Genomic DNA, 27,661 nt, shown 5'->3' with positions numbered 1-27,661 from the left:
TACAAGTGCATTTTTGTATTTTGCTTTCTCATTCACCCATCCAAACCTTAAAATTGTAACTTTGTAACCATCCAGAAATGGGGCTGACAGAGGTGTCTGACTTGACCTCACCAGGAACACCCTTCTCTATATGCTTCCACACAGTCCTGCATCTTGGCCAACACATTCAACACAGGTCAACATCATCCTCTGTTAACATTCTCACACATCAAGGTAAGGACAGTCCAAAAACAGTCTCAATGTGTAAAACATTCTGCAATAAACATGAGACAAAACGAAAATGAAGACAACTCCACGTCAACACTGTCCAAACACTCAAACCATCCAGAACCCAAAAGTCGTTTGGGCAACCATCCAGGCAAGTCCCCATTCACTCAATGATAAATGCTTCCCAAAGCAGTGCTTGTATATCTCCTGCACATGGATCTCCATTTCAAAAACATTTGGGTCACATCTCCCCACACTGGGAAATGACGATGGGTATTTTGGGTTTGTTGTTGGGTCCAGTGGGCACGTTCTCTATCTTCCTCAGCACCAAAAGTCCATCAATGACACGACCTGACAGCAGACAGACAGACAGTCATTCACTGCAACATGCTGAAACTCAAATCAGTTCTGGTTCACTTATTCACCATCAAATTCCTTTCAGAAAAAAAAAAAAAAAAAAAAAAAAGAGAGAGAAAAACTGTACAAACCAGCTTTAATCATAGGGCATTTTAGTATACAAAGGACATCCTACATAACATAATACATCCAAAAAAACCAGCCATGAACTGAAACTCAGAATCCCCACAAACCCCTGCCTCTATATGAAGAACCAATGAAAGATTATATGAATTTGTGGAAAGAAGACTTCATCCATTTCTTTTAACTCATTCACTGCAAGGAAAATATAATCCTGCTGCAGGGCATCTGCCAGGGAATTTTTAGAGGAAATGGAAAAAATAAGAAAATAAATATACAGGCTATATTTTTTGTCAAAAATCTGCAAACCACATGCTTTTCTGAAAGGAAACTGACTGAACATACTAGTGAAGGAACTTGTACAGATTATGATTCGGAGCTGGCTGAACAACAAAATATATCTAGCAATGTAATTTTACGTTTCTTGATAACACAAAACATTGCTATATCATTGCAAATGCTTCAACAAATGTCAAAATAAAGACACAAACAAGCATATGAACATAGAAAACCTATCAACTGAAGTCCTGGTACCCAAAGTGTCTATAAATGAACTGAAATAACAAACGAAACTATCATGACTGCACACATTTTGTTCCCAAAATGTCTGCTTTCAGCAAACTCCCTAATTCCTAACAATCCCACACTTTTCTCACTGCAATTCACATAAGACGGACCACTGCAATGCATCAACCTCAAGTCAACATTGGAATTACAATAAACGACAAAATCATGGCAATGTGTATAACTCAAACATGGTTCATTCTTCGGGGTCAGCATCCTTTATCATTCAACTTCTCACTGAAATTAGCTTCTCGACTTCAAAGAAAACATTCAGAACATGAAAATGTTATTTTTCAACCCTTTTCAAAACAGAGTCAAAGAAGGAAAACCAACCAACCAACTAAAACAGACAAAAGGAAACACAAAAACGCACACACAGACACACACATGCAAACACAAAATCTTTAAATCGATCCTGTATCATCACCATAAATGTCCACTAATGCCATAATCGTTACTATGATCGCTGTTGTTGTCATCCCCCTCTTTCTCTCTTCCTGTTCTCTCTCATTTTCCTCCCAAATTTTTTGTATTGGGAAAAGACAAGAAACAAACCTCAATGAAAACATTTTTGATAAAAATAAGGGGGATTTCAAATCCTTTCTCACATGCTGCGAGAAAGTGTGTGAGCACCCCCATGCTTTCTTGCAAAATTTTTAGTTAAAGGGTGTCAGGGGAATGATCACCCTTTCTTGCAAACCCACATGTTCTCGCAAGATTGCGAGAAAGCTTGGGTTAACATCCCTCTTCATCTTCTCCTTCCCCCCTCTATTCCCTTTCTCTACCATGTCTTTGTAGTTATCGCACTTGCTGCATCCCTTTCCCACACCAATCCCTTGACCACACACCCCTTGCTGCTTACCAAGTTGTTAACAATTTACCCTGTCTGTGCTGCAAGGCTTGTGATTTGTCACTATCTGTGTTGAACTAAGTATAATCCGGGTCATCTTAACTTCCCTTGTTTCTTTGAACTTGACTGCAATGATTCTGCATGTTCGCTTCACTCACCGACTGGCTTGCAGCTGGTCAACAGTACACTTTGAGCCGCTAATTATGCCATGTGTCATATTAGGACCGTTCAAGCTTATTCACAACTGAAATATAGTCTTTTTGTGGGTTTAACAACAGTTATGATGCTATTTCTATTTCTGGCTGCAAGAAAACTGGGAAAGCTCAGTGGTAGATTAACCTGTCGTGTCGACAATATGGCCGCAACTATGATACGACAGGCTAACCAATTATGTAGGCAGTGAACAGATTAAAAGGCAACTTACTGTCTCATGTGAAAACAACTTCTTGAGTGTTAAAATGATTAAAGCAAACATGTGCTTGAAATGCTACTTCAATTTTAACATGTAAGCCCTTATACTTGATACATAATGATGCAAGACTTCAAAATAAGCAATGATGCAAGACAAAGGCTTCAAGCTCTCACCAAATACAACATGTTTGTCATCCAAAAAGTCACATTTGGCACAGGTGATGAAAAACTGACAGCCGTTGGTGTCCTTTCCACTGTTGGCCTGCACATAACAATAAGGGACATACAGTTCATGTAATATATCTGGTTAATTTATCACTTCACATAAACTCACAATATACACTTTGTAAGATTAATACTCTTGCATCTAAAGCCTGAAACACAGCCAATGAATAAGATGAACCAAACATCATGACTCAGTGAGGCAAAAATAAGAAGCTTGTCTGTAAAATGCAAGGATGATTAATTTCTGTAATCTTTTTTAAGTTCAAAGTACGGAAAAAACATGGCAAAAAATAAAATGGAGCAAATTTGTCAATATAAAGAGTTATGTTAGCACTTTCTGTAATCTCTTCTTGAAGTTAAAAAAACAAGAAAAATGGAGCACCAAAAAAAAAAAAAAAAAAAAAAAAAAAAAAAAAACAAAAAGAAGAAAATCTTTATAATCTTTTTAACAATTTAGTCACATTCGTGAACACAGACAATTTCATCATAACATTTTAAGTCAGAACAATGTTCTGATCTTGAGTGTTTTTTCCTCCAGAAAGAATATCACATTTACATGTTCCTATTTTGTTCAAATGATTCAAAGCATCCAGACCTTTCTGAACAAGAAACAATCTTGCCCATGTTCACTTTACCAATGACTCACCATGCTGAGAATACCAGGACCATAGTGTTTGTTGGTAAAGTTTTCATCTGCAAACGGCCGGCCGCCATAGATACTGGTCAACCCTGTACCATCGGACTGTGGGGAAAAATACAAAAGCCTAGGTTTATGCTTATGAAATGGAAAGGTTTTGTTTGTCAGCAGAAATCTGTGGTTTTATGCTTATGAACTGGTAAGGTTTGATGTTTGTGAACTGGAAATCCTTCTTATATGTATGTGAACGGGAAATTGTTAAATGATTGTCAATAGAAAAGCCTTGGTTTTATGCCTGTGTCTGGAAATCTCTGGTTTCATGCTGTCAACAGAAAAACCTTAGTTTCATGTTTGTCATTTTGGAAATCCTTGTTTTATGTTTGTCAACAAAAATGCCCTGGTGTTTATCAATGGAAAAACCTTGGTGACTGTTAATAAAAAGGCCATTGTTTTATATTTCTTGTCAAACACTTTGTGTACAGAAGATAAGGGAGACACACAGAGAAAAAGCCTTACAGAAAAGACAAACTTGGGCAGCTTTATGTACTCTTTATTTCGGTCTTCACAATGGCAAAAAATGTCAAGCTTGAATGTCAGTTTTAATCCCATGTGAGTGAACTGTCCCCACTCAATGAAAGGTTTGGTGTATTCTCATCTGTGCTGTGATCATAACTGGTGAGGAGAGTGCATGATCAACACTTGGGCACCAAGAAGAACAGTGGTTTTCATCCCCCTCATAAAAACACACTGTCAATGGAACGGGTGTCTCTGAATGTGCAACTGTGTGCATCTGTATGTGTTGATATACCTCATGAGAAAATATACAATCATACAATGTTAAGATTCAGTTATGTGATCTTTATGGTTTAAGTAGTCTAAATATACAACAGTTAAAATGTAAAATTCAAGGCACAAAGAAAAGTAACAGCTACCACATTTTACTGTCGTTATTTTTTCTTTGTCAATCTGGTGAGTTTTAAGCCATACAGTACCTATAACTAGTATAAGATGTCAACTGACATCCTACACAAAATGTTGCCATTATGCCTGTAGACATCCAATGATGTCCTGCATCTATTCCGATTTTCCCTTCTTTGGAATATGTTTCATTGAACACAGACAGACTAAATCAAATGATTAGTTTAATGTGTCTGGATTATAAACATATTATCTAAACAAGCATACATCAAGTGGAGAACCCCTTTCTTCTTGATAATGTTTTACTAACTGGACTACATCGAGGCTCATGAAAAGTGGGTTTGCATCACAAGCACAAAGGGCACCAGAAACTTTGTCCAGCAAAGACATTGGTCTTTGCAGGATGTGCAGATGATTGTGTATGGTAATAATGATAAGAGATGTATCTATCTTGTCTGATGATTGGTTTGAACTCAAAGGCGGTGACAACAACAGTGATGAAACTGACAGCAATATTTGATGCTTTGTCCAGTCCATCTATCCAATCAGACATCAATTTTAAGCGGGTGACAATGCCTGACACAGTGACAGTAATGGTGCAGTACGTTTGTGTAATTTTAGATGTGGGGGAGGAGAGAGAAGAGTGGTGTAAGAGGATAGGTCTAAAACCAGACAGACAGTGTGCAGGGGGCATAGCCATGACCGTCAGCGATTTGTCTTTCACAGGGAACGGACAACCAATAATCCACAATTTTCATGAAACCCAGGGCTGACATACAATGGGCAGGAATCAGGTGATTATATATTTTCACATTTTTTGTCACTGATCAGTTGACTGACTTGTCTGTGAAGGAGGCAAACTGGATGCACAGCAGACACTTTATCAGCTCCATTACAACTAGGAGGGAGTCAGTATCATCAAAGAGCTTCCTCCTCTAAAGTGGATATGCTCTAAGGTGTTTCACTGCTCAGTTTTTGACAACATGATTGACTTTTTATCTTGACTGAACCCACATCTGTCATTGTTGGGATAGTTATTCACTTACATATTTACATGTATTGTAATTAGTATCATAAATGTATGATCTATCATGTTTTCTTCTACGGGTATAAACTGACAATAAGCATGCTGCTTCCAGCTTTTATTCATTTAGTTTTTTCTTTTTCTTTTTTCTTTTTGGATGTTCTGTGCAAATGGAAATGCCTTAATAGTTACCTACAATCAAAATGATTGGGAAAAGAGACCAGATTCGGAATCCACATTCATATTCCTTCACAAAAACGTTCACTTTGCTTCTATATCTCAAATAGCTGATCATTTTAGCCGAGGTTAAGCAATTCTTTAAAAAATCAACAACAAAAAACAAAAACAAAAAAAAGAAGAAGAAAAAGAAAGCAGGCAACATTCTTAACATGAAAAAAATGGAGACAAAGTCAAAAGCATATATGTGGTCTGTGGACAGAGATAATAATCCAACTGTTGTCTCCCCTGAAGTTCCAAATCAGATAATGTAGTTGTCAGACCTGCCCCTTCACAGTGTCCAGTTCGGAAACATGCTGAAGACTGCAGCGTACAAACATCAATGGCTTCCCGCCCCAACTCCACACACAAACACTATATGTGTATTACCTGGGCGGAATTCGGCGTTCAGTTTATCCAAATGTTCTGCACACACTACAAATGGGAGGAAAAGCACAAGATGATTCACAGGTATCGCCCCAAAGCCATTTCCTTCACATGGCGAGGCTACTATCGTTTGGCTGTAATGAATACTTCATTACCTGGTATGGAAAAATGTCATTAAACTATGTTAAAAATAACTGCTTAACAGAACTTATCTTAATCACAGAATGTGCATTCAGATGTACTTACACACAACTGTGTATAAAACAACAAACATAGCTACAAATATACACAGACATACATATATAGTGATAAAGCATACTTGAAATTTCATAAATTCCTAATTATTCCACTTACATTAACAAAATCTCCACCTTGTACCATGAAATCTTTGATAACTCTGCAAAAAACAGAAAGACACAGCAATGATTTGTATCTTGCAAAGGGAAAATGACATTATAACACAATATTCTTCTCTGCACCAGCTGCCGTGGTGAAGTGGTTAGCGTCGCGGACTGATGGCTGGGAGGACGCGGGTTCGAATCCCAGCGGAGGTGGGTTTTTCGGCCCGTGGCCGGCTCCTACCTAGAGTTGAGTGTGCTGTGGGCTTAAATGGGGAGACTGGGACCACACAGTCGAGTGTCATCCACTTCGAGGATGCGTCTTTGGGTGTGTTGCTCTAATTACATGACCAACACTGCAAGTGTCTGTATCTCTCGGGCCTGGTTAACGCCGGGATATCATTATGACAGGAAGCGTGGAGTACAGCCTTGTCACGCAGTCCCAAACCAAAATGGACCTCCATAGCAACATCGTCATCATCATAGTCATCCGCCTCCTCCTTCATCGTCATCAATATAAAACAAAATAGTCTCAAAGTCTGTGGCATTTCATGCCCTGCTCTCATGGTGACCTCAGTTTCGATGCCCCTCCACTTCCATGCTTGGGGTGAGTCCTGTCAATGTCGTCAGTGTCGGCAGATTCATGGGGGGCTGTTGTTTGAGGGACGTGGTGGCGGTCTCTACTCTGGGAGAGACGCTCACTCAGTCTGGCTCCGCGACTAAGCCATTATTGTCGTCAGCAGGGGGCTTAGTAGGTGGTGTCCTAAGTACGTTAAAACAGAACAGGCACCACTGAACACCACCGAAGTGACTCAGCAGCAGTGCAGGGTCTCCTCTGGTGTGTGGCCTCCAGGCGACCTAACATCGATGGTTCCCTGTGGACTGCCGACGCTGGAACTGCGACGGACGAACCCGGGTGTGGCCGTGTATGGGGGAATCTAAATGAGCGGCGTGGGAGTAATGCCACTGAAACGGCGCAGATGATGGGGCAGCAAAAAAATAAAATAAAATAAAATAAAATAATTAAAAAAAAATTTTTTTTAAAAATTCTTCTCTGCAATACATACACATCACACTAAACAATGACTAATCATTTTGCCCATATTGCGGGTGTGGTACCACTGGAGGAAAGGAGCAGTATATGAATCTAAAAGAAATTGATAGAAATGTTGACTTTGAATCCAGAAAGAGAACAATATGACATTTTCCCCTTGGCTTTGAATCAGATACAGGGATTCTCATTATCTTTGAAATTTAAAAAACATATTACTCTAGCTGGTGAAAGTTGGTACTGCATGAGATTCTTTCAAAACACAGTTATCAGTTTAAATAGCTCTTGAACTTAAAGTCTGCAAAATGAAATATGTCATCAAAAATCACTTTCTCATGTTCATTGTCCAGAAGAAACATTAATAATTTACTGCTTTTTTCCCTCACACACAGACAGACCAACACATTTGAAAAACTGGATATACTATTATATATAAACAAATGTATATATTAATTATATATATATATATATATATATATATATATATGATATAGTAAATAGTAATACACATTTTCACTGTCATTGTTTCAATCTCTCATATGCATACATTTATAGGTAATTACCTGTGGAAAATGCAGCTTTTGTAGCCAATAGGAACTCCATCTTTTCTATATTCTCCAGTACAAAACTGTCTGCAGACAAAATACTGAAAATTATAGATATCAGATTCTGCATCTGAAAAACAAAAATGGAGAAAATAACAAGCAAGCTTATTTTCCAAATTAATTAGTTATCATTCTCTCATCTTTTCTAATTCAAAACACTGACAGCGTAGTGTGTCGTATGCTCTAAGCTGGGAATGATGGTGCAGGAATTCCCACCTGAAGTTTTCCCAGTTACTACATGATACCCAGTTCCATCAGAAGCACCACTGACTAAGACCATGAACTGAAATGCTGAACTGGAAAGGCAGCAGCAGCTTTCAACTAACTGAAAAAAAAAAAGAAAAAAAAAAAAGCAACAGCAAGAAATTGTCCCGGAGAAACTAAGATTCTATTAACTATAGATTTCTACAGTTCAAATGAAATCTATCCACTCTAATCTACAGCTGCATATCTTTGCAAATAAAGACTACACACAACTCAAGAAAAAAATTGATGTCTTTGACAATAAATGCCAACGCAAGATTCTTGGCATCAAATGGTATCTTACCTCAACTCATGAAGAACTCAAGAGTTCAAAGGGAGATCTAAATGGCCTCTCATGTCAACCATCATCCACAAGCAATGGGACATGGCTGGGACATGTACTCTTTGGTATTGGAAATTGGAAGGCATCAATGACTAAACGGGAATTCCAGTAATGTTGTCATGTCAACAATTATCATTTTCTCTTGATCAAAATTCAAAGGAAAAAACAAACATCTACAGGTCTCCTTTGCTAAATAGATTAAATACCTTGAGAGTCATTGACTAATACTGTAATAGTAATACTGTGATAAGAGTCTCAGACAGAGAGAGGGACAGAGATATAGACAGATAATGAGATATAGAGAGACACTGACAGAAAGAGAGAAGACAAAACAAAACTATCTATTATCAAGGATAACATTCTTTTTTTGTCCATCTAGTTCCAGCCCTAAATGAGATATGCATAACAACAGTCAACTGATACTAAATCATGCCAGCTGGTAATATAGAAAAACAAGAGGCAAAGCCTTCATGGTTTTGTGAAAAATAAAATGTAGCCATTAATTGATAAAATGACTACGGAAACAGTTTTCTGCAGAGTAATGGTCCTTGACCTCTGTGAAATTGTGATACAATGTAAACAAACCTTGCTCTAGATCTCATCTGGATATTCCAGATCTGGATAATCAGTCAATCAGAACCAACAGAGCGTGAGATCAGACCCCAAAGTCTATTACTGTATTACTCTATTATATAGTCTATAAGACACATACTACTGCTCTGCCCAACAAATAGTTAGCTCACACAAATAGAAGGAGTTTGTATTATACTCCATGTTTGGTGTTACATATACTTACCATGTCAAACTGATGCAAACTAGGCCTATGGTTTGCTCTGTTTGGCCAAATTTCGCGCGGCTAACAGTGAAAAGACGCCCCTCTTAGTCTGGCCCGCTCTTAGCCAATCAAACGCCTCTAACAGCTATAAGCGCTGAATCATTCCGTGGCCATGAACGAAAAAGCCCCATGAGAACCACGGCGGAGACGCGGGGACGGACATTCGAGTTTGACATGGTAAGTATATGTAACACCAAACATGGAGTATAATACAAACTCCTCCTTTTGGTGTCATATACTGTACCATGTCAAACTGATGCAGAATTTAAAGCAAATGGAGGAGGGCAACGCCTACTGGTTCGTATGGGGAGCCCTTGTAACTGAGACGGCAGTGTTAGCCGCGACAAAGGAAATCCCCTTGGAACCATCAGCCCTGGTCATACGGAAATCCCGGAGGTAGAAGTTGATGAAGGGATTCTCAGACCACCAGAAGGCTGCCTCCAAGACATGCTGCAGTGGCACCGAGTGCTGGAAAGCAGCCGAAGTAGCTATGGCCCGCACTTCGTGTGTTCTGGGATTAAGACAACTGATATCCTTGTGTGCATGAGAGTAGGCTGTACGAATGACTTGGGAAACCCAGCGGGAAATGGTGCCTGCAGCGATGTCTTTCTTGTAATTCTCAATGAGGGAGATGAGAAGGCGCCTCTGAGAAGAACGCCTATGGCGAGATCTATTCCAATAGTATTTGAGACACAGAACGGGGCAGAGATGCCTATCTTCATCATCTTGGGCAAGAATATCAGACAAAGGTCTGACTCTCAGAGAGGGGGAAGGGACCTCAGGGTCTTGGTTCTTAGCCAGAAACTCTGGAAGGAAACGAAGAGTGATGGAACCATCTCTGTGGAATGCTAGATCTTGTGGCATACCACTAAGACCATGAATCTCACTTCTACGACGGCCAGTGGCCAGCAACAGAAGGAAAGTGGTCTTGAGAGTGAGCAGGTCAAAAGGAATAGTCCCCAATGGCTCAAAGGGCTGTTTTCGAATGAAATCCAGCACCAGGAACAAGTCCCAGAGGGGCACTCTTCTGGGATTCCTAGCTTCCTTCAGAGAGGCGCCCCTAGCCACCTCTCTGAGCAGGAAATCAGCTTCAAAAGCGGGGCCACCTAGCTGTTTGATAGTGGTACAGATGGCAGACCTGTACCCTCTCACAGAACTGGCAGACAGGTTGAGAACCGAGGAGCAGTGAGCCAGAAAGTTGGCCAGCTGCATGCTCGTAGGGTTAGTAGGGGGAATGTTCTGAGCTGCACACCAACGCAGCCATTTCTTCCAGCGAAAGTCATACAAAGTCTCTGTTCCCTCCCTCCTGGCTTTGGAGACTATGGAGAGGAGGTCGGAGGAGGCACCCCCCTTGGTCAGCGCGGCCGACACAGAGGCTGACCGAGGGGTGGAAGACTTCAATGGTGATGCTGACAGTTCCGACCGCACAGCAGCCACGCGTGCAGGTGGAGCATTTGAGGACTGGAGTGAGGAATGCCCGAACGAGGCTGCCTCAGCAGATGAGGTTTGGTTTCCAGTTCCAGGGGTGGAACATGTGTCAGGGACTGAAGGACCGGGAACCAGGGCTGGGCTGGCCATTTCGGCGCAATGAGGATCAGCTGCGGGCGTTCCAACCTGGCTTTCCGTATCACCTTGGACAGGATTGGAAAGGGAAACGCGTAGGCAATCAGACTGCTCCAGTCCAGAGAGAGAGCATCCACTGCCCATGCTTCTGGGTCGGCGACCAGAGAGACATAAGTGGGAAGTCTCTTGCTGAACCTTGTCGCAAACAGGTCCACCATCGGCCGGAACCACTGTTCCCACACCCCTTGCAGGGTGTCCTTGTCCAGGGTCCACTCTGTGTGTATGACACTCTTGGACCTGCTGAGAGCATCTGCCAAAATGTTGTCTTTCCCTGCTATGTGTCTCGCTGAAAGTGCAATGCCCTTGCTGTGGCACCAACGGAGGAGAGCCTCGGTCCGCAGAGAGAGGTCTGCCGAGTGCGCTCCCCTCCCTTTGTTCACGTAACATGCGACTGTTGTATTGTCCGTGAACAAGCGGATGGTCTTGCCGGTGGCCTCCCCCATGAAGTGTTGGAGAGCCCTGCGAACTGCTTCCAGTTCCAGAACATTGATGTGGCATAGGCGCTCCTCCGGGGACCAAGTCCCTGCTGCATGGAGTGAGTCCATGTGGGCTCCCCAGCCAGGGAGGAGGCGTCTGTGAATAGTGCCACCTGAAGAGTAGGTGGGGCTATGGGCACCCCCTGCGTCAGAAGAGGGGTGGTTAACCACTCCGATGTCACCTCGAGGAACCACTCGCCCAGACATATCAGAGTATCCCATGGCTGAGTGCTCTGGGACCACCGTAGCCTGAGTGCCATCTGAAGAGGGCGCTTGAGAACCCTGCCCAGAGGGATGAGAGGTGCCATGGACTCCATCATGCCCAGGAGGGAAGACAGAGTCCGCGCTGTTGCTTGGGAGGAATGGCGCAAGTGGTTGAGGAGGCCGGCCAGACGGTCCCACCGATCTGGCATCGGAGAGACTATCATAGACCGCGTGTCGAATCTCATCCCTAAGAAGTCGAAGGACTGGCTCGGGGACAGATCGCATTTCTCCTGGTTCGTGATGAAGCCCAGTTAGGAGCACAGGTCTACAAGTCTGGCTGTATGACTCTGGCACAGGGCCTGTGACTGCGCCAGAATAAGCCAGTCGTCCAGGTACACACAGAGGCGAATGGACTCCGACCGGACGATTGACACCAATTCCCGCACCACCTTGGTAAACAGGAAAGGGGCAAGGGACAGACCAAATGGGAGGACCGAGAACTGGAACACCTTGTCCCTCCACACGAACCTCAGGTACCGGCGGGATGCTGGGTGGATGAGGATATGGAAATAAGCATCTTTCAGATCGATGGACGTCGCCCAATCGCCCCATTGCATGGTCTCCCGAATCTGTGCCTGTGTGTCCATCTTGAATTTCATTTTGGGGAGGAATCTGTTGAGGGGGGACAAGTCCAGGACTGGTCTCCACCCTCCTGAGACCTTTGGAATCACGAACAACCGGCCGTAAAAACCGGGGCCCGGGTCCGAGAGATGAGATATCGCCCCTATGAGGAGTAGGCGCGATATCTCTTTCTCTAAGACGCTCTCCTGCTCCATCGAGCTGGGCACATAAGGAGGAGGAGTGGATCTTAGAGGGGGGCGGTCCCCCACCCAAGGGAGCATGTACCCCGACTCTAGCACCGATACAATCCAGTCGTTGAGTCCCAGAGCACGCCACTGATGAGCATGCCGGGACAAGTTTCCTACTTGGAGGGGCTGAACGACTGGCGGTGCTGAATCGGGGCCCAGTCATTGGGGGTGCTGCCTTCTGGCCTTGGGCATGGCCGGACGGCTTGGACGGACATGAGGTGGTTTGTTCCTCTGCCGCTGATTCTGCACACGCCGCTTTGACTTAGGAGGCGAGGTATATGGAGGAGCCCTGGTGGCGGGTCTCTTCAATGGCATAGAACCCTGGCGCCCCTGGGAGGAGTGGGCTAAATATGAGGCCACCTCCCTGTTTGTCTCTGCCCTGTGGCTGACAAAATGCGGCGCATACTGGCCGAAGAGGGAGTGCTGCTGTGCTGGGATGGACCGCAGGGCAGCCCTCTCCTCTACTGGAATGTTAGAGAGGCGGAGAACGGCATCACGCCGCGCAAGCACAGTATTGAAGTGAAGGCTGGCAGCTGCGTCTGCAGCCGCCGTGAGACCCGACGCTACCCGATTTCCAAAAGTGTTTAACCTCGGGTCTGAGAAGAGGCCAGGAGGGACAGAGGAAGGAGCCTCCATGTCCTGAGGAACTGGACGCTGTTCCCACAGCTCATTGGCTCTGTGGAGGAACGCGTCAAAGAAGGTATAAGCCGTGGAAACCTCGAGGAGGCAGCGGCGGGCCAGTTTGTCCCACTCTGCTAATGTCTTAAAGGAAAGAGTAGCTGAGGTGGGGAAGGTGGTGCGCTGTGAGACCAACATCCTGTCCTGCGCGGAGGGCTCTGCTTCCCTGTAGGCAGGGTGGTCCTGTGTGTACCAGGACCACACTCCTCCCTTGGAGGGATCTTTAAGGAACTTGCCTGGGGCAAAAGCGCCCGGGGCAGAGAGGGACTCCCTGCCTGGAGGAGGGATGGAAGCAGCACCCCTGACGGTGCGGGCTGGCTTATTAAGCCACTCCTGAGCCATTTCTGGCACTCTGAGTCGCCTTGTGGTTCTGGAGTTAGAGTCACATGGCCGAAGGAGGGTCAAGGGTAACAAAGTTGCCTGAGGGACTGATTCAGCATGCGTGACCCTATTGGGGAGGGTCAGTTCGAGCTCGGCAAAGTCCGAGTTTGGTTCAGGCTGGTCCCTAGGGAGGCGTGGGCTCCATCTGTCGCCCTGGGATGGGGGCGACGAGTGCTCATCCGCTTGTTCGTCCTCATCTGAAGACAGGGGCTGTCCCTCTTGTTCACAGTCCATCCCCTGCTGGGTGCCATCCCAATTGGATGTACCCACGGGGGCGTCCTGTGGGCTGTGGTCAGGCCAGCGGGATGAGCTGGGGCGATCCCGAGCAGGGACCCTGGTCTCCGCTGTTATGTCCTTGACACCTGAAGAGGGTGGGGAGTGTGTGGACCGTAGGTCCAACCATGCTTGGGATGGTGGGTGCCACACCTTCTCAGAGAGGTCGTCCCTGGACGCCAAAGGGACCCACGAGTGCTGTGAGGGGACAAACACCCACTCATCTCCTTTTAGGACCGAGGGCTGGGTAGGTGGGAATGGCAGGCTCCCACGTGCTGAGCGGGGCCCCTCAGCTGCCGTCGGTCCTGAAAAGGAAGCCGTAGTGACCGTGGAGGTCACCTGCGTGTTGACAGAGGACCAATTAGAGGCTGTCGTGTTAATATTGGTCGAGGAGCTCGACCTGCCCGACGAGGAGTCAATCCCTCTTGTCGGGGCTGTGCGTGTCACTCTGTGGTCTGTGCTGGGTTGGGTCCGGTGTGGAGAGGACCAGGGGTTGGTCCCCGGTCCTCCCGGTAACCCAGCATGCACCATAGGTGCACCCCAGTACGGGTAGAATGGGGGATACCACCCGTGGGCACCAGCCATCCCGTGACCCCAGTCCCAAGGGTCACTGGCGTCTTGACCTTGCTGAAGGGAAAAACCTGGCCAAGTCGGAGGGAGGTCAGGTCCGACTTGGGTGTCAGACACGCCGAAAGTCCGGCGGTCTGACTGCCCGGAACCGCCTGACACGCGCGGGACTCCCCCAGCAGGGGAGACCGGCCGGATAGCGGGAGGACCCGCAGAGCAGATTACCACGCGCCCCGAATCCCCTCCCGTGGGGAGACTGGGGTGGCTTGGCCCGGGGTGGGCAAAGTGGAGGTCCCCCCCCGGAACCAAATGTTTTTCTCCCCCAGAAGGAGGTGGGGGAGAGGGGTCGACCGAGGAGGGAGGAGGGGGAACAGCACTGGGGCCCCTGAGGGCCGTCTCCGTGTGGGGACCCGGGTAACGGCGGGGGGCCGCCTCCCCTTGGGAGTCCGCACCCCGCCGCGAGTCCCCGCCACCAAGAGAGGACGTGCTGCTCCCCCCTCCACCCGCTTCGCGCTGGGACACCTCGGGAGGCGACGCTCGAATCCCTTTCCCCCCGGTCCCCTTCATGACCGTTTTATTGGAACGAGCGTCCCCTCCGCGATCTACGTCTGCAGATGCATTGCCGCGGTACCTATCGGGAGAGATCATGAGCTCCGAGCCTGGGAGAGTCTCTTGCCGAGTATCTGTCCCAGCATCATGATCCCTGCCTTCGTAGGATGGCGTACAAGGCATGGTACCGCGCGTAGGCACCCAGCGAACAATTCGAACCCAACAGAGAAAGGAAAGACAGGATCGACTCAGAGGTAGAAAAATACGAACGAATCGAGGGGGCCGAGTCGAAACGAGTACACAGAATGTAAGAACAATGTACATGCAAGCTGCATACAACAAAATAAGGCCAAATGAACACGCTTAATAGCCAAAAAAAGCGTTAGACGAGACAGAGCGAAAACCTGACAAGATGGCGTGGAGAGCCTTGGCCAAAGGAATGATTCAGCGCTTATAGCTGTTAGAGGCGTTTGATTGGCTAAGAGTGGGCCAGACTAAGAGGGGCGTCTTTTCACTGTTAGCCGCGCGAAATTTGGCCAAACAGAGCAAACCATAGGCCTAGTTTGCATCAGTTTGACATGGTACAGTATATGACACCAAACCTACATTTTATTTCTTGTTCTTCACAGTTTTTATGACCTTATCAAAAGTGCATTGTCAATTTAATTTGAAATGTGTGGGGGAAAAAAATCTTCTGTTCTTAACTCTAAAACCGATTTTCGAGTTGACAGATAAATGTTTTGTCCGCATTGGGCATTGATCCTGGATCAATGTACAGTGAACAGCTCGACAACGGTCCCGAATAATTTAATGGATGTGAAGTTGAATTCTTGGTCAATGAAAGTCTATGCGGACCTTTCTTGATTCTTGAGTTTGTCCTGTATGAACTTTTCACTGATGGCTAATAGAACCGTGTACAGAAAAAGTCCAAACAGAAATTAAACTCTAGATCCACAGATTGGTCACGTGACCCTCAGCACATCTTCCTGACTCGCCATTTCTCCCATCAAAATTACAAACGAACTCCCACTGTTTTTTTGCTTCACCAACGAACTCCCGCCAAAATCATCGTATGTAACGATTGCCAATGTCGTTCAATGACATTTTTGTTGGGAACTCAGCAAAACACCAATCTTCTAATCTATCGGGGATCGATGCCCAGCTACTTCTTAAATGTTTCTCCAGAAAATAAATTTGTCAAAGCTTGTAAAAGTTGTAACAGATACACACATTGTAAATAAAGTAATAGCAATTACTACTTATGTAATGTACCATAATCACATTCACGTCTATTTATATGGACACAACCAAAAAACAGTGTTATTTCATCTATAAACTCACGTTTTGTATTAAACGTTATAATGAGCACACACACACAAACAGAAATACACACACACACACACAACAGAGAGAGTGGGCGGGAGAGAGAGAGAGAGATTACTAAAATAAAAAATCACGGTAATTTGAAAAAAAAAAAAAAAATGCACACAGAGGCAGCACACAGAGGCAGTTCTCTTTAGATGCGATGAGGAGAAACTCTCAGAGAGATCGAGATCGAGATCTGTAGATTTGTCGCACCTGAAATTTTCTGCAGTTTTGGGGACTCCTTTCGGTCCTTTGGCAAACAGTTCAAACTTGATCCGACCCACCTCCTGAAACGCAGAACAAAATTTATCAAAGCAGTAAAGTGCTAGCTTAGCCGGCTTTCAATGTGTAAAACTATACGAACAAACATGTACAAACATACCGTGTTTCCAATAGAAATATCGAAGAACACAACAGGGTTGTTTGGGTCTTCTTTTTGCAACGCCATGCTGCTCCCCGCGAAGTCCTCCACAGATTGTTTTTGCTGATAAAGAGGGTTGCAAGGGAGGTTACGCTCACTGAGGACTTTCTTTTTTCGGATTGTTTTCATCGGGAGACGGGTGATTCATAACCGGAGCCACATAACATCAGAACATTGGTCTTTTTCTGATGTTGGAAAAGGGTATTTATTTTCGTAACCCATGTAAAGCTCATTATTTGTGTCAAATAAGAATCCAAATAATTGTTTTGAAATTCGGACGACTTGTGTGAAACTTGACAGAGACCAGACACACCTTTGGCAAAAACAGAACAATTTACAGTCGTTACAAGATTTTTATCGTTTGAAGTATAACAAGACAAACAAGTATTACATCAAGTCAAAGTACAGAGAAAGTTATACAGCAATGTCCCCCTAATAGCAAGTTCCAAGACTTTTAATAAGCCCTTTCAAAACACACACACACACACACACACACACACACACACACACACACACACACTCACTCACTCACTCACTCACTCACTCAACATCATCATCATTCACACAACATCAGTAATAACAGAAATATTCAAACACAAATTAGCATTTAATGAAAACAGTACACTGCCTGCTGACATTTTCGTTCTGAACATACCCCACAGCACAGACAGACAAACTTGACAAATACAGTGTAACCCTTGAGTGCATGGTTTGAAAGATTTTGGACTTCTGTTTGTGGGTTGGTTTCTCGATGACTTCTTAATTCTGATAGCAGGCCATGAACATGACACATATACCAAGTGTTTGTTTCTTGTTTTTCTGTTGCAGCAACCAACTAAAGTTTATATTGTAGACTTAATTACACACCAGCTTTATTGACCCACAGACAACATTTCCTGTAATGTTAAATAACTAAACATGTCAGTCAATTAGGAAATAGTTGGAATTAAAAACTACAGAAAATATGGAGAAAAATCAAATCCACTGCGATTTTTTGTAACTCAAGACTGAGAAAATACAGACACAGAGAGTACATACCAATGCTGACAAAATACAGACCACAACAAAGTCATGGGGATGCCAGTGAACACCTGGCCAGACTTGAAGTGTTTCCAGCACTGTGACAGGCGCGCCAACATCCTGTGTTGTTCTGTGCCACCTGTCTGTCCACTCTGTCACCATGACACACACACCACCCCTATGAGGATCCCCCCCTATGTCCTCCCCTCCCCTTTTGTGGCATCACATCAGGCCGCCTGCAGCATTGTGCTGAAGCCTACCTCCGGGGATTTCATTCGGTGAGTGCTCCTGAGTCAAATATAATGTAATTAAATGTTGTTTAATGCCCAACTGATATAGGCAGTCCGATAGGTAATTGTATAATTTTTGGCAGTGCAATGGCCAAATCAGGTATTGGACTTATGATCCCATGATCAAGAGTTTGAGGCATTGTTTCAGTCTGGTGTTGTGTCCTCAGGGAAAGGCACTTTACTCCAATTTTTCTCACTCCACTCAGGTGTGAATGAGTACCTGACCAGTCAAGGAAGGTTAAAGTAGTGGGAAGGAGGATTGGGCTGCGCCTTCCTATGCCAAACCCTATAGGAACTGTGAACATAAATTCACTGCTCCTATGACCATAAAAGATTATGGCACCTTTAACCTTTTACAAATTATCGTAGCAGTAGTATAAGGAATGGCAGTAATTTATAGATGTAAAACTAAAAGCAGCACAGTAGTAGTAACAGCACCAACTGCATGAATAATAGCAGCAAGATTTAGCTCATGTGGTCTTGACACACATCCATGGCAGACAAATCAAAGAATACAAGCATAATTTTACACCAGCCCAGGACTGAGTCCCCAGATATATATATATATATATATATATATATATATATATATATATATATATATATATATATATATATGTATATATATATAATTTATGGATCTGTACAGGATACATACCCCTTAACACAGACTACTATGAATTATTAATGTTGTAGCTACTTATGCTTCTGGATACTTTAGAAATTTGTTGATTTTACCCACAGGCATTACACCGACACAGCTGATCTTCATATAGGTGTGACAGATTCTTCAGGTGAGAGTATGACTAATTCAGTTGTTTGTTTATAAATTTGTTTCTTTATGAATTTGTTTTCTGTATGAAATTGTCTAAATTTTTGTTTGGTTTGCTCACTGATGGACTTTTATGATTAAAAATCCATTTACGTTTGTTTGCTAACATGTACCTGTGCAAATGTATTAGTTTCAGAACTTCATACAGTTGCATAAAGCTGGTCGGTAGGACTAGGACACTGACAGCAAGAAAAGTGAGACATACTTAGAATGATCACAGAAGTGGTCAGTGAATGGTTTTTAAATGTTATATCATCCAGTACACTGAATGGAAGTGAATAGCAGTTGGCAGCCTTGTTACCCAAAAGTGGTGGCTGTCACAGGTTGTTGTCATGACTTTGACGAAGAAGGACTGCATGTGGGCAACATGTGGCCACAGTGTGTGGCACTACCCATGAGGACACAGACTGAGGGCATGGGCAGAGAAGCTGTCACCTCCACATGGGATCAAGTGCTGGCCCAGTTTGCTGACCCGCAGGTTTGGACAGTCCACAGGTGTGTGTGTGTGTATGTGTATGTATGTATGTATGATAGTAATGTCCAGCTAAGACCATCAGCTGCTATCCTGACTGTCTGGGCTAGAGTTTGATTACAGTGGTGAGTATCTTGCCCAAGTTCCATCCCCACTCTGACAGGTACAGTGGTCGAATGGTTTGAGCGCTGGATTCTCACCACGTTTTCCGGAGAGAAACTAGTTGATGGGATATGGGTGGACATTTTCTGATCTTCCAGGTCAACATATGTGCAGACCTGCTTGTGCCTGAACCCCTTTCATGTGTATACGCATGTTAAAGATTCTGAAATCCATGTCAGCATTTGAGGGGTTTTGAAAACAATGTTTTCAGAATTCTATGTTAGAAAATAAGAAATACCTTAATACTTATGCAATTTTGTTTTTAGTGCAGTTGATATTTAATATCAGCGTGTGTGGGTGTCTGTGTATGAGTGTGTGTGTGTGTCTGTAAGGGAGGGACATCTATATATATGTGTGTGTGTGTGTGTGTGTGTGTGTGTGTCCTTGTGAGAGAGAGTTTGTGTGTGTGTGTGTTCTATGAAATGCATTTTGTTTTAATCTAAGCTTTATTTACTTCATAGCTTTTATAATCTGATTCATCTCTTAAGTGTGCTTTTTCATTCATATGAATGCACTGGATGTTTTCCATTGTCAGATAGCGGTTGATGTGTTTTTTAAAGCATGTTTATAGTCAACTGGATGATGTAAGGCACTTTGAGCAGCATTGGTGTTGGATATCGCGCCATAGAAAAACTATAAAGCAGAAGAAAACATCCCTGCTCTCTTGGCCAAGAGTGCTTTAGGATAGTTGGCGCTGGAATGGTTCCCAAGAGTTAACTAGCCCCACAGGCTGCAGCACTGTTTTTCATACTCTACACCACTCCACTCACACCTCTCATTGATACTTATTCCATCCGTCATGAAATGTATGCTGATGATACTCAACTTGAACATTCTGATTCCCCTCCAAATTTTGAACATCTTATTCAATTTCTCCAAGACTGTGTCACAGAAGTGAAAACCTGGATGACAGAAAACAAACTGAAATTAAACGATGATAAGACTGAAGCCCTCACACTCCTTCCTCCATCACAAGATGCCACTTCCCTGCCTTCCTCTGCCGATCTTGGAAACTCTTCTTTTCTTCCATTAGTATGTTGATGAAAGCTGTCGTGTTGTGTTGTGAGAGGTTGCTGTTGGGCGCAATTCAGCTAGTAACCAAGGGATGTGCTATTAACTGATAGGGGAGATGGGGCGCAGTCCACTGGTGTGCTGGCATCTCCAGCTAGGCCAGTCTAGCTACCGTAACGGTCCCCGTGCATACACCAGACTGACACAGCCCTAGCCTTCTATGACACTACTTACCATTGGGGGGGGGGGGGGGGAAGAGGGAGGGGGGATGTTGTGGGACTAAACAGAAGTGTTGGTGGGTGGGGGGTAAGTCTACTCTGTTGTGTCACAGGCAGGAGGTGAGTCTGGACTTGAATCAGTCCAGCGACTCAGCTGTGACAACCACCTGTGGCAGTGTGTTCCATTCCAGGATGGTACGGGGGAAGAAAGACTTCTGTCTGTACTGCGTCCTGCAGGCAGGGATGTCATAGTGGCAGGTGTTGTTTTTTCTGGAGCTCAGCCAGCAGTCTGATGGTCTTGGTAGGCAGACTGAGTCGATGGAGATGAGACCATGGTGGAACTTGTAGAACATCTCCAAGTGAGCTCTTTTTCGTCTGACTTGTAGGGGGTACCAGCTGAGGGAGCTAAGGATGGAGTTGACTCAAGACGTCTGTCGATGTCGATTTGTGACCCATCTTGCTGCTCGGCGCTGGACCTTTTTGATGGTCTGGATGTCACTGGCTGTATAGGGATCCCACACAGATGCAGCATACTTAAGGATAGGTCAAACAAGGGCTTTGTACATAGTTTCCTTTGTCTTTTTGTCTCCTATCTTCAAGTTGCGCCAGAGAAAGCCTAGGGTCTTGTTGGCTTTGTTGGTTGTAGAATTGATGTGGGATCCCAAGCATAGGTTGTCTTGAATGTTCACACCAAGGTATTTTGTGGTGCTGACGTTTTCCAGTGGATGGCCATGGAATTGGTAGTTTAATTACACATACTAGCACTTTTGTGGGTGGAATAGCATGGCCCACTGTTTCTCCAAGATGGAAAGGGAAACTAGGTCTTCTTGGAGTGTCTGCTAGTCGGCTTCCTTCTTGATTATTTTGCTGCACATGGTGTCATCTGGGAGGTCATTGATGTAGAGAAGGAAGAGACAAGGGCCAAGGACGGAGCCCTGGGGAACACCTGAGTTGACATATCTTTTTCTCTGATCATGTCCATGACCATGGCTTTTTCCTTGATAAAGATCTTTCTATACAGTATTACATCAGCAAAAGCTGTCAAGCAGCCTACTTTGAACTCAGACGAATCAGCTCCATACACCACTACCTCACACTCGACACAACCAAAACACTAATTAGTTCATGCATACTCTCTAGATTTGACAGTTGCAACTTTCTTCTCATCGGTTGCCCACAAACACTCCTCAGACCACTACAGCAGGTACGAAACTCCACAGCCCATCTGATTTATATAGCAAAAAGATCTGCACACTGCCACACCCCTTCTAAAAGAGTTGCACTGGTTACCCATAGAGCAAAGAATCAAATACAAAGCTGCCTGTCTCTGCTACCATGCCATATCTGGAACTGCACCCCGATACCTCTCTGACATCCTTCATATCAATGTACCCTCCCGTTCTCTTCGCTCTGCTGCCGATGATAGAACCTTCTGTGTCCCAAAATACAAAAGAGAAAAGCACAGTGGATGAGCCTTTCCATCATCTGCTGTTCAAATAGGGAACTCTTTGCCTCACTACATCCGTCACAGTCCTTCACTGCCTTCCTTTAAATCTAACCTCAAGACTTTCCTCTTCCAGCAGCATTTCCTCTGGACCCTCTCTCATACATGAAAGGAGTTAGTTGATTGTGTAGGTATATTTGTAATGCTGTATTGTGTGTGCGTCAAATGTATGGATGAATGGATGTATGTATGTATGTTTGTATTGTACGTACGAGTTTGTATGCACATATATATGTTTATTGTGCATGATTGTGAGTTGAGGAATGAGTGTGTTTCGTATGCATGTGCATTTAGATTGTAAAGCTTTTTGTGCAATGAGGAAAGCGCTGATAAATGTCCAGTTATTATTATTATTGTTTTAAGAGCCAATCAATGCGATCCTTCCTCTTAGTTTGAGAGTCATATCCTTAAAAAAGGACTAAGCTGTAAGTGAATTCCCAATACAGTGAGAAACCACTGATCACACAGCTCTCACTTGTGTAGGTAATGAAGAGTATACTACTATAAGAGGTCATTTTATCATTACTTTCATTGTTATTTTCCTTAGCATTTTTTAAAGATTGTTTTCATTCGCTTTGAACGTGTGCATGCTTTTGAGAATTTATGTTGTATTTGATACTGTAGAGTTATTAATACAGTTCGTTATTAGTTGTTTTCATGTTTATTTTTCTCTTTTGTTTATCTGTTAATTTTCCTCCATGCCCCAAAAGGGGTGAAAAGAAATTGAATATCAAATCATGTTTTGTGTGGTTTGTTGTTATTTACTTGTTTGTATTTATGCCTAGTGCTGATTTGTGTAGACAGAAAGAAATGAAATGCTGAGACACAGATATATGCCAGTCTGAAGATTAGTATACAGGCATGAATTAGACACATGTGCGTGCACACACACACACAAACAACACAAATACATACACTCATGTAAACAAACACAAACACACAGTCATGCTTTTATACACATAACACGCACACGCACACACACACACACACACACACACTCATTCATTCAAACAATGGTTTGACTAATCTGGCTTGTGTCACTGCATATATACACATGGATTTAAAATATTTCACTGGATTAGTCGGCACAAGAAGTGTTGTCAAAAATTTTAGTGTTGGAATTGCCTGTTGCTTGTAAACTTCTGCAGTAATGACATGCAAACATTAACTTCTTGTGTGACCCAGATATGCCTAAATATCCAGGGGAGGGGGAAAAAAAGAAGAAGAAGAAGAAAAAACTGCTTCAAAATGAAAATACTGCTGCGAGAGCTTAGAATATATTTTGTGTAACTTGTCACATAAACAAAATAGCAGTATTGTTGAAATCCTTGGGGTGGGGTGGGGTGGGGTGGGGGCTAGGGATTTGGTTTTGTTGTTTTTGTTGTTTTAGACAGTGAAACCAGGACCAAAATTTCTCATGCAGGTATCATGAGAGCGACTGCAACTGCTTTGACTTTGTCCTGCAGTTTCTGCAGTTTGTTGGCCTACAGAGGATGATAGGAGAAAGAGTCATCACCAGCAAACAGGTATTTTGTCAGGAGTTCCTGCAGCAAAACACATCCAAAGCTGCCCGCTATGTCAGCCTGTACCGCCAAGTGATGAAAGAGGGTTGTGTTGTGGACATGGCAAAACACTGATATATATGCTTCCTTTTCTTTCATTTGTTTTTACATGAACAAAATAGTCATTAGTATGGATACAAGTTTATAGATACAAGTATATTGACAAACCTTTAAAGAAATAGTTGAGAAGAAAAAACTAAAACAAAACAGACAGCATGGATTTCAGGTGTTATAAGGGGCAGACATCTTTTCACTTTAAAATGTTATTAGGGGCTGACATCTTTCCTACAAGTGTTGCTGGACATGCTCAGTATGTTCATGTGTGTGTGTTTGTTTGTGTATGCTCTTGGAAGTGGTTTGGTGTGCACGTTTTACTGCTTGATGCATTATACTGATATATACCATTTTTTCATGATTTTTTATTGATGCAACCTGTGTGTGTGTGTGTGTGTGTGTGTGACAGCGACAGAGACAGGCAAATTGTTCAGTTGGGAGACTGCTAATGTGCTATTCAGTAGAACAGATTGTGGTTTAATCAAATTCTTCAGCATTTTTTTCCCTGGAAATCATAACACGAAGAGGAGACAAATTATTTGCTTTTTTGTATGTGCAGTCAAGAATATAAAAAGATGTTATTTATTCCTGTAGTCATGTAACATGATTCATCACTGACTTGGAGTCTGTATTTGAACTTTGCTCTTCACCTTTGTGTGTGTGTCTGTGTCTGTGTATGTGCCTGCCAGTGTGCGTGTGAGTGCAATCACGTTATTGTTGGAACACTGTCTACAGATGCACTTGTCAAACTCTTTTGCTGCACTCTGTTCTGTCAGCTCTATAGGTTTGGAAAAAATTGCTCTTTCCTTTCCACTGCTGCTGCCAACAAACTCACAGTTTCTTTTATGCAATCTAGATTAATTTTCTGCGACTCTTCTAGCGGGTCTCCCTGATAACATACTAAATAAAGTTCAACACATTCAGAATCATGCAGCCCGACTCGTGCTCTGTAAACCCAGGCATGAGAGTGCGACATCACTGCTCAGAACACTTCATTGGCTTCCTGTTAAACTAAAGCAAGAATTCAGTACAAAGTAGCTTCACAATATGCCACCATATTTTTCAGATCTTCTCCATCTATAGCATCCCTTTAGGTCGCTGCATCATTTAACACCACTTTGCTGACAATTCATCGGTTCTCCATGGAGACCTTTGGCAAAAAATCTTTCTCTGTCTTTGCCCCCACAGTCTGGAACTCCCTGCCTCTGTCCCTCATAAAAACCCAGAATTCAAAGATGTACCTTTTTCAACTGAACCTAGCATGATGCATACAAATGAGTACTACCTGTTTGTGTATGGTGATGTGTTTTGTGGAGGGAGGAAAGTGTGACTGCTTTTAAATTTTGTACTTTAAAATGTAGATTTTTAATGTACTGGGATGTGTGTGACCGGTGTTAAAGAGTTTGAAGTGAATTTTTAGTATTATGATATGGTTTTTGGTGTATTGTGATGTCAGGAGCAGTTTTAAGTGTTGTGATAAGGTTTTTAAGTATTGAGTGTTTGGTTGGCTGACTGTAAAGCGTTGCGCACATAAGTTTTTCACTTAACTGTTTAAAAGCATGTTTTTAAACATTGGTTTCTACATTGTATAATGTAATTGAGCATGTTTTGCTTGGAAAGGGGCTTTATAAATTAAATTATTATTATTATTTTGTAATTTCTTCATCAAGATATGGTAGTGCAAATGTAGCTGTATTATTACTTTAGTATTGAAGAAGAAGATGACAGTTTACAGACGCACACATACAACATACACACACACTCATGCACACATGCATGCACGCACACACACACACACACACACACACACACTATACACATATCATGCCACATCCATTTATTAACAACACCCCCCCCACACACACACACAAAGTCAAAGAATTTTTTAAGATGATCCGTTTATATTATCACTCAGACAGTACACACAGTGATGAATGTTGAAGAAAATGGAATCCAAAATAAAATAATACAATGGAATAGTAAAACAGCAGTCCAATGCAACACTTCACAATGCATGCACATAACATGGCTGCTTTTCTCACCTCTCACAAAATACTTCAAACTGGACAAAATAAGTAAAAGTAGGGAAAATTGTGGATATTCATAATACACCATTGTGATGCAAACAAGAACATTTTCCAAAAAGCAAAACCATAATTACAATGTTTTTTTCATCCTCCCATTTTCATCAGTACTTTGTTTCACTTCCATTAAAGACAGTCAAATAGCAACCCCAAAACCAAGCTGAAAAAATTCACTGGCACGTCCAAAAAATTGTATGAAGAAGAAACACCTTTTTTAACCATATGTAAATTTATTTCCCCCCTCCCACAACCCCCGTCCTTCCCTTCCAACCTGGTTAACATGAAATGTTCAGATATTTATGTAATAAACTCAACACTGTGGATTTTCCCTTTTTAATTACAAAGCAAATCATTTTCAGCAGTGATCTGTTTCAGCCACAAACAGTAGAAAAGTATAATACAAACACATTATGGCCCCAGTGATAGAAAAAGTGAATTTTTGCATCAATCATAAATGGAATGCATTGACTGGAGGGAAAGAGAAAAACCAAACAACAATCCACAGCAGCAGTGCTACAATGTGACAAAATATCTGAAAAGTCAAACCTTTATAACAGCAGTAATTTGTTCATTGGTCATCAACATCACATTCATTTATGAAATGAACACTTGCTATAAAAGTGGAGGCAGCAGGTACAAGTTTTCTTCATCTGAGAAAAAATAAATAGCTGCTTATGTGAAGAATACATAATTCAATCAATAGGTCTAACAACAACAAAAAGACTTTATTTTTATCATTCAGACATGATCATTAATCAACATAAGTTTTTGTTGTCGTTTTTTCTGACTGAATTTGATTTGGGTGACTGATTTCTTATACACATGCATATGTATGTGAGCTCTTTGATTTGGGTGACTGATTTCTTATACACATGTATATATATATATATATGCGAACTCTCTCTCTCTCTCTCTCTCTCTCTCTCTGTGAAAAGTGTATATGTATGTGAAATGAACCCACCAAAGCAAAATACTAGAACAAATATAGGTTGGAGGGCAAACCCTGAAAACATCAGAAACATTTTTTTTTTCTACAAACAAGAGAACGGTTTATGTATGCCACAAGAAAAAATCAGAGATGTTGGCAAGAAAATCTGCATGTTAAAAGAGACATCATATTATACATTTTCTTTAACTTATATTCAGAATCTCAAGGGTCAAAACTTCAATTATTCAATTTAATCATGCAGCAGATTTTTGTCTGTTCATTTCTTTTTTGTCATTTCTTGACTTTAGTCACCTGACCACAATGTAGATCAAGTAACTACAAAATATGCACACACACACACACACACACAAACACACACACACACACACACGCTTATAATTCAGTTATGGAGTGAACGGAGTGATGTATCAGAAAACCACAGCACACTTATTTCGAACATCTTTTCCTTGCCTGCTTCGTTCTGACTGGTATACCTGCATGCTGTTAATTACCATACACAGAAATATTGAACCCCTTCATATAAAGGGTGCTGCATTGCATACAAATCTTATACTGTGAAACAAATGTTGAGAGAACACAATGGACGGATCTCAGTAAATGTGTTTTGTTCTGTTTTCGTTGTGAAATGTGAAAGGATACAACACAAAGGCAACTTCGACTTGTGGACAAAGATATACACCTTGTTATGCTGAAATATACCTCCTTTTCCTCTTTTCAATCACTGAAAATCTTTCAGACCTGTAATAAAATTACTTATTAAAATATA

General features: G+C 42.9%; 2 protein-coding genes across 2 annotated transcripts; one reads left to right on the top strand and one right to left on the bottom strand.

Moving 5' to 3' along the window:
* Positions 1 to 16,836, bottom strand: LOC143287534 (peptidyl-prolyl cis-trans isomerase H-like). The gene is made up of 7 exons (XM_076595585.1): positions 16,699 to 16,836; positions 16,530 to 16,603; positions 7,869 to 7,937; positions 6,271 to 6,313; positions 3,381 to 3,476; positions 2,684 to 2,771; positions 1 to 558 (listed from the first exon to the last, which is right to left on the bottom strand). Exons 1-7 carry the CDS (start codon positions 16,762 to 16,764, stop codon positions 449 to 451), a joined length of 546 nt encoding a protein of 181 aa, XP_076451700.1. The 5' UTR covers positions 16,765 to 16,836; the 3' UTR covers positions 1 to 448.
* LOC143287533 (MKRN2 opposite strand protein-like) lies at positions 16,828 to 27,661 on the top strand. The gene is made up of 5 exons (XM_076595584.1): positions 16,828 to 16,938; positions 17,566 to 18,035; positions 18,792 to 18,841; positions 19,203 to 19,374; positions 23,670 to 27,661. Exons 2-5 carry the CDS (start codon positions 17,809 to 17,811, stop codon positions 23,881 to 23,883), a joined length of 663 nt encoding a protein of 220 aa, XP_076451699.1. The 5' UTR covers positions 16,828 to 16,938; positions 17,566 to 17,808; the 3' UTR covers positions 23,884 to 27,661.

This window comes from Babylonia areolata, chromosome 11 (genome assembly GCF_041734735.1).
Source record: "Babylonia areolata isolate BAREFJ2019XMU chromosome 11, ASM4173473v1, whole genome shotgun sequence".
NCBI classification, from domain to species: Eukaryota; Metazoa; Mollusca; class Gastropoda; order Neogastropoda; family Buccinidae; genus Babylonia; species Babylonia areolata.
This window is presented reverse-complemented; position numbering and strand designations above follow the sequence as displayed.

What these genes read in the sequence shown, in the direction of transcription:
- LOC143287534 (XM_076595585.1), bottom strand. Translation starts at nt 16,764, where the DNA reads ATGGCGTTGCAAAAAGAAGACCCAAACAACCCTGTTGTGTTCTTCGAT. An exon ending in AAAAGCTGCATTTTCCACAG is followed by an intron (nt 6,314 to 7,868) that starts GTAATTACCTAT and finishes TGTTTTTTGCAG; the next exon opens with AGTTATCAAAGATTTCATGG. An exon ending in TGACAAACATGTTGTATTTG is followed by an intron (nt 559 to 2,683) that starts GTGAGAGCTTGA and finishes GTCTGCTGTCAG; the next exon opens with GTCGTGTCATTGATGGACTT.
- LOC143287533 (XM_076595584.1), top strand. Translation starts at nt 17,809, where the DNA reads ATGGGGATGCCAGTGAACACCTGGCCAGACTTGAAGTGTTTCCAGCAC. An exon ending in ACCTCCGGGGATTTCATTCG is followed by an intron (nt 18,036 to 18,791) that starts GTGAGTGCTCCT and finishes TTTTACCCACAG; the next exon opens with GCATTACACCGACACAGCTG. An exon ending in AGGTGTGACAGATTCTTCAG is followed by an intron (nt 18,842 to 19,202) that starts GTGAGAGTATGA and finishes TGGCTGTCACAG; the next exon opens with GTTGTTGTCATGACTTTGAC.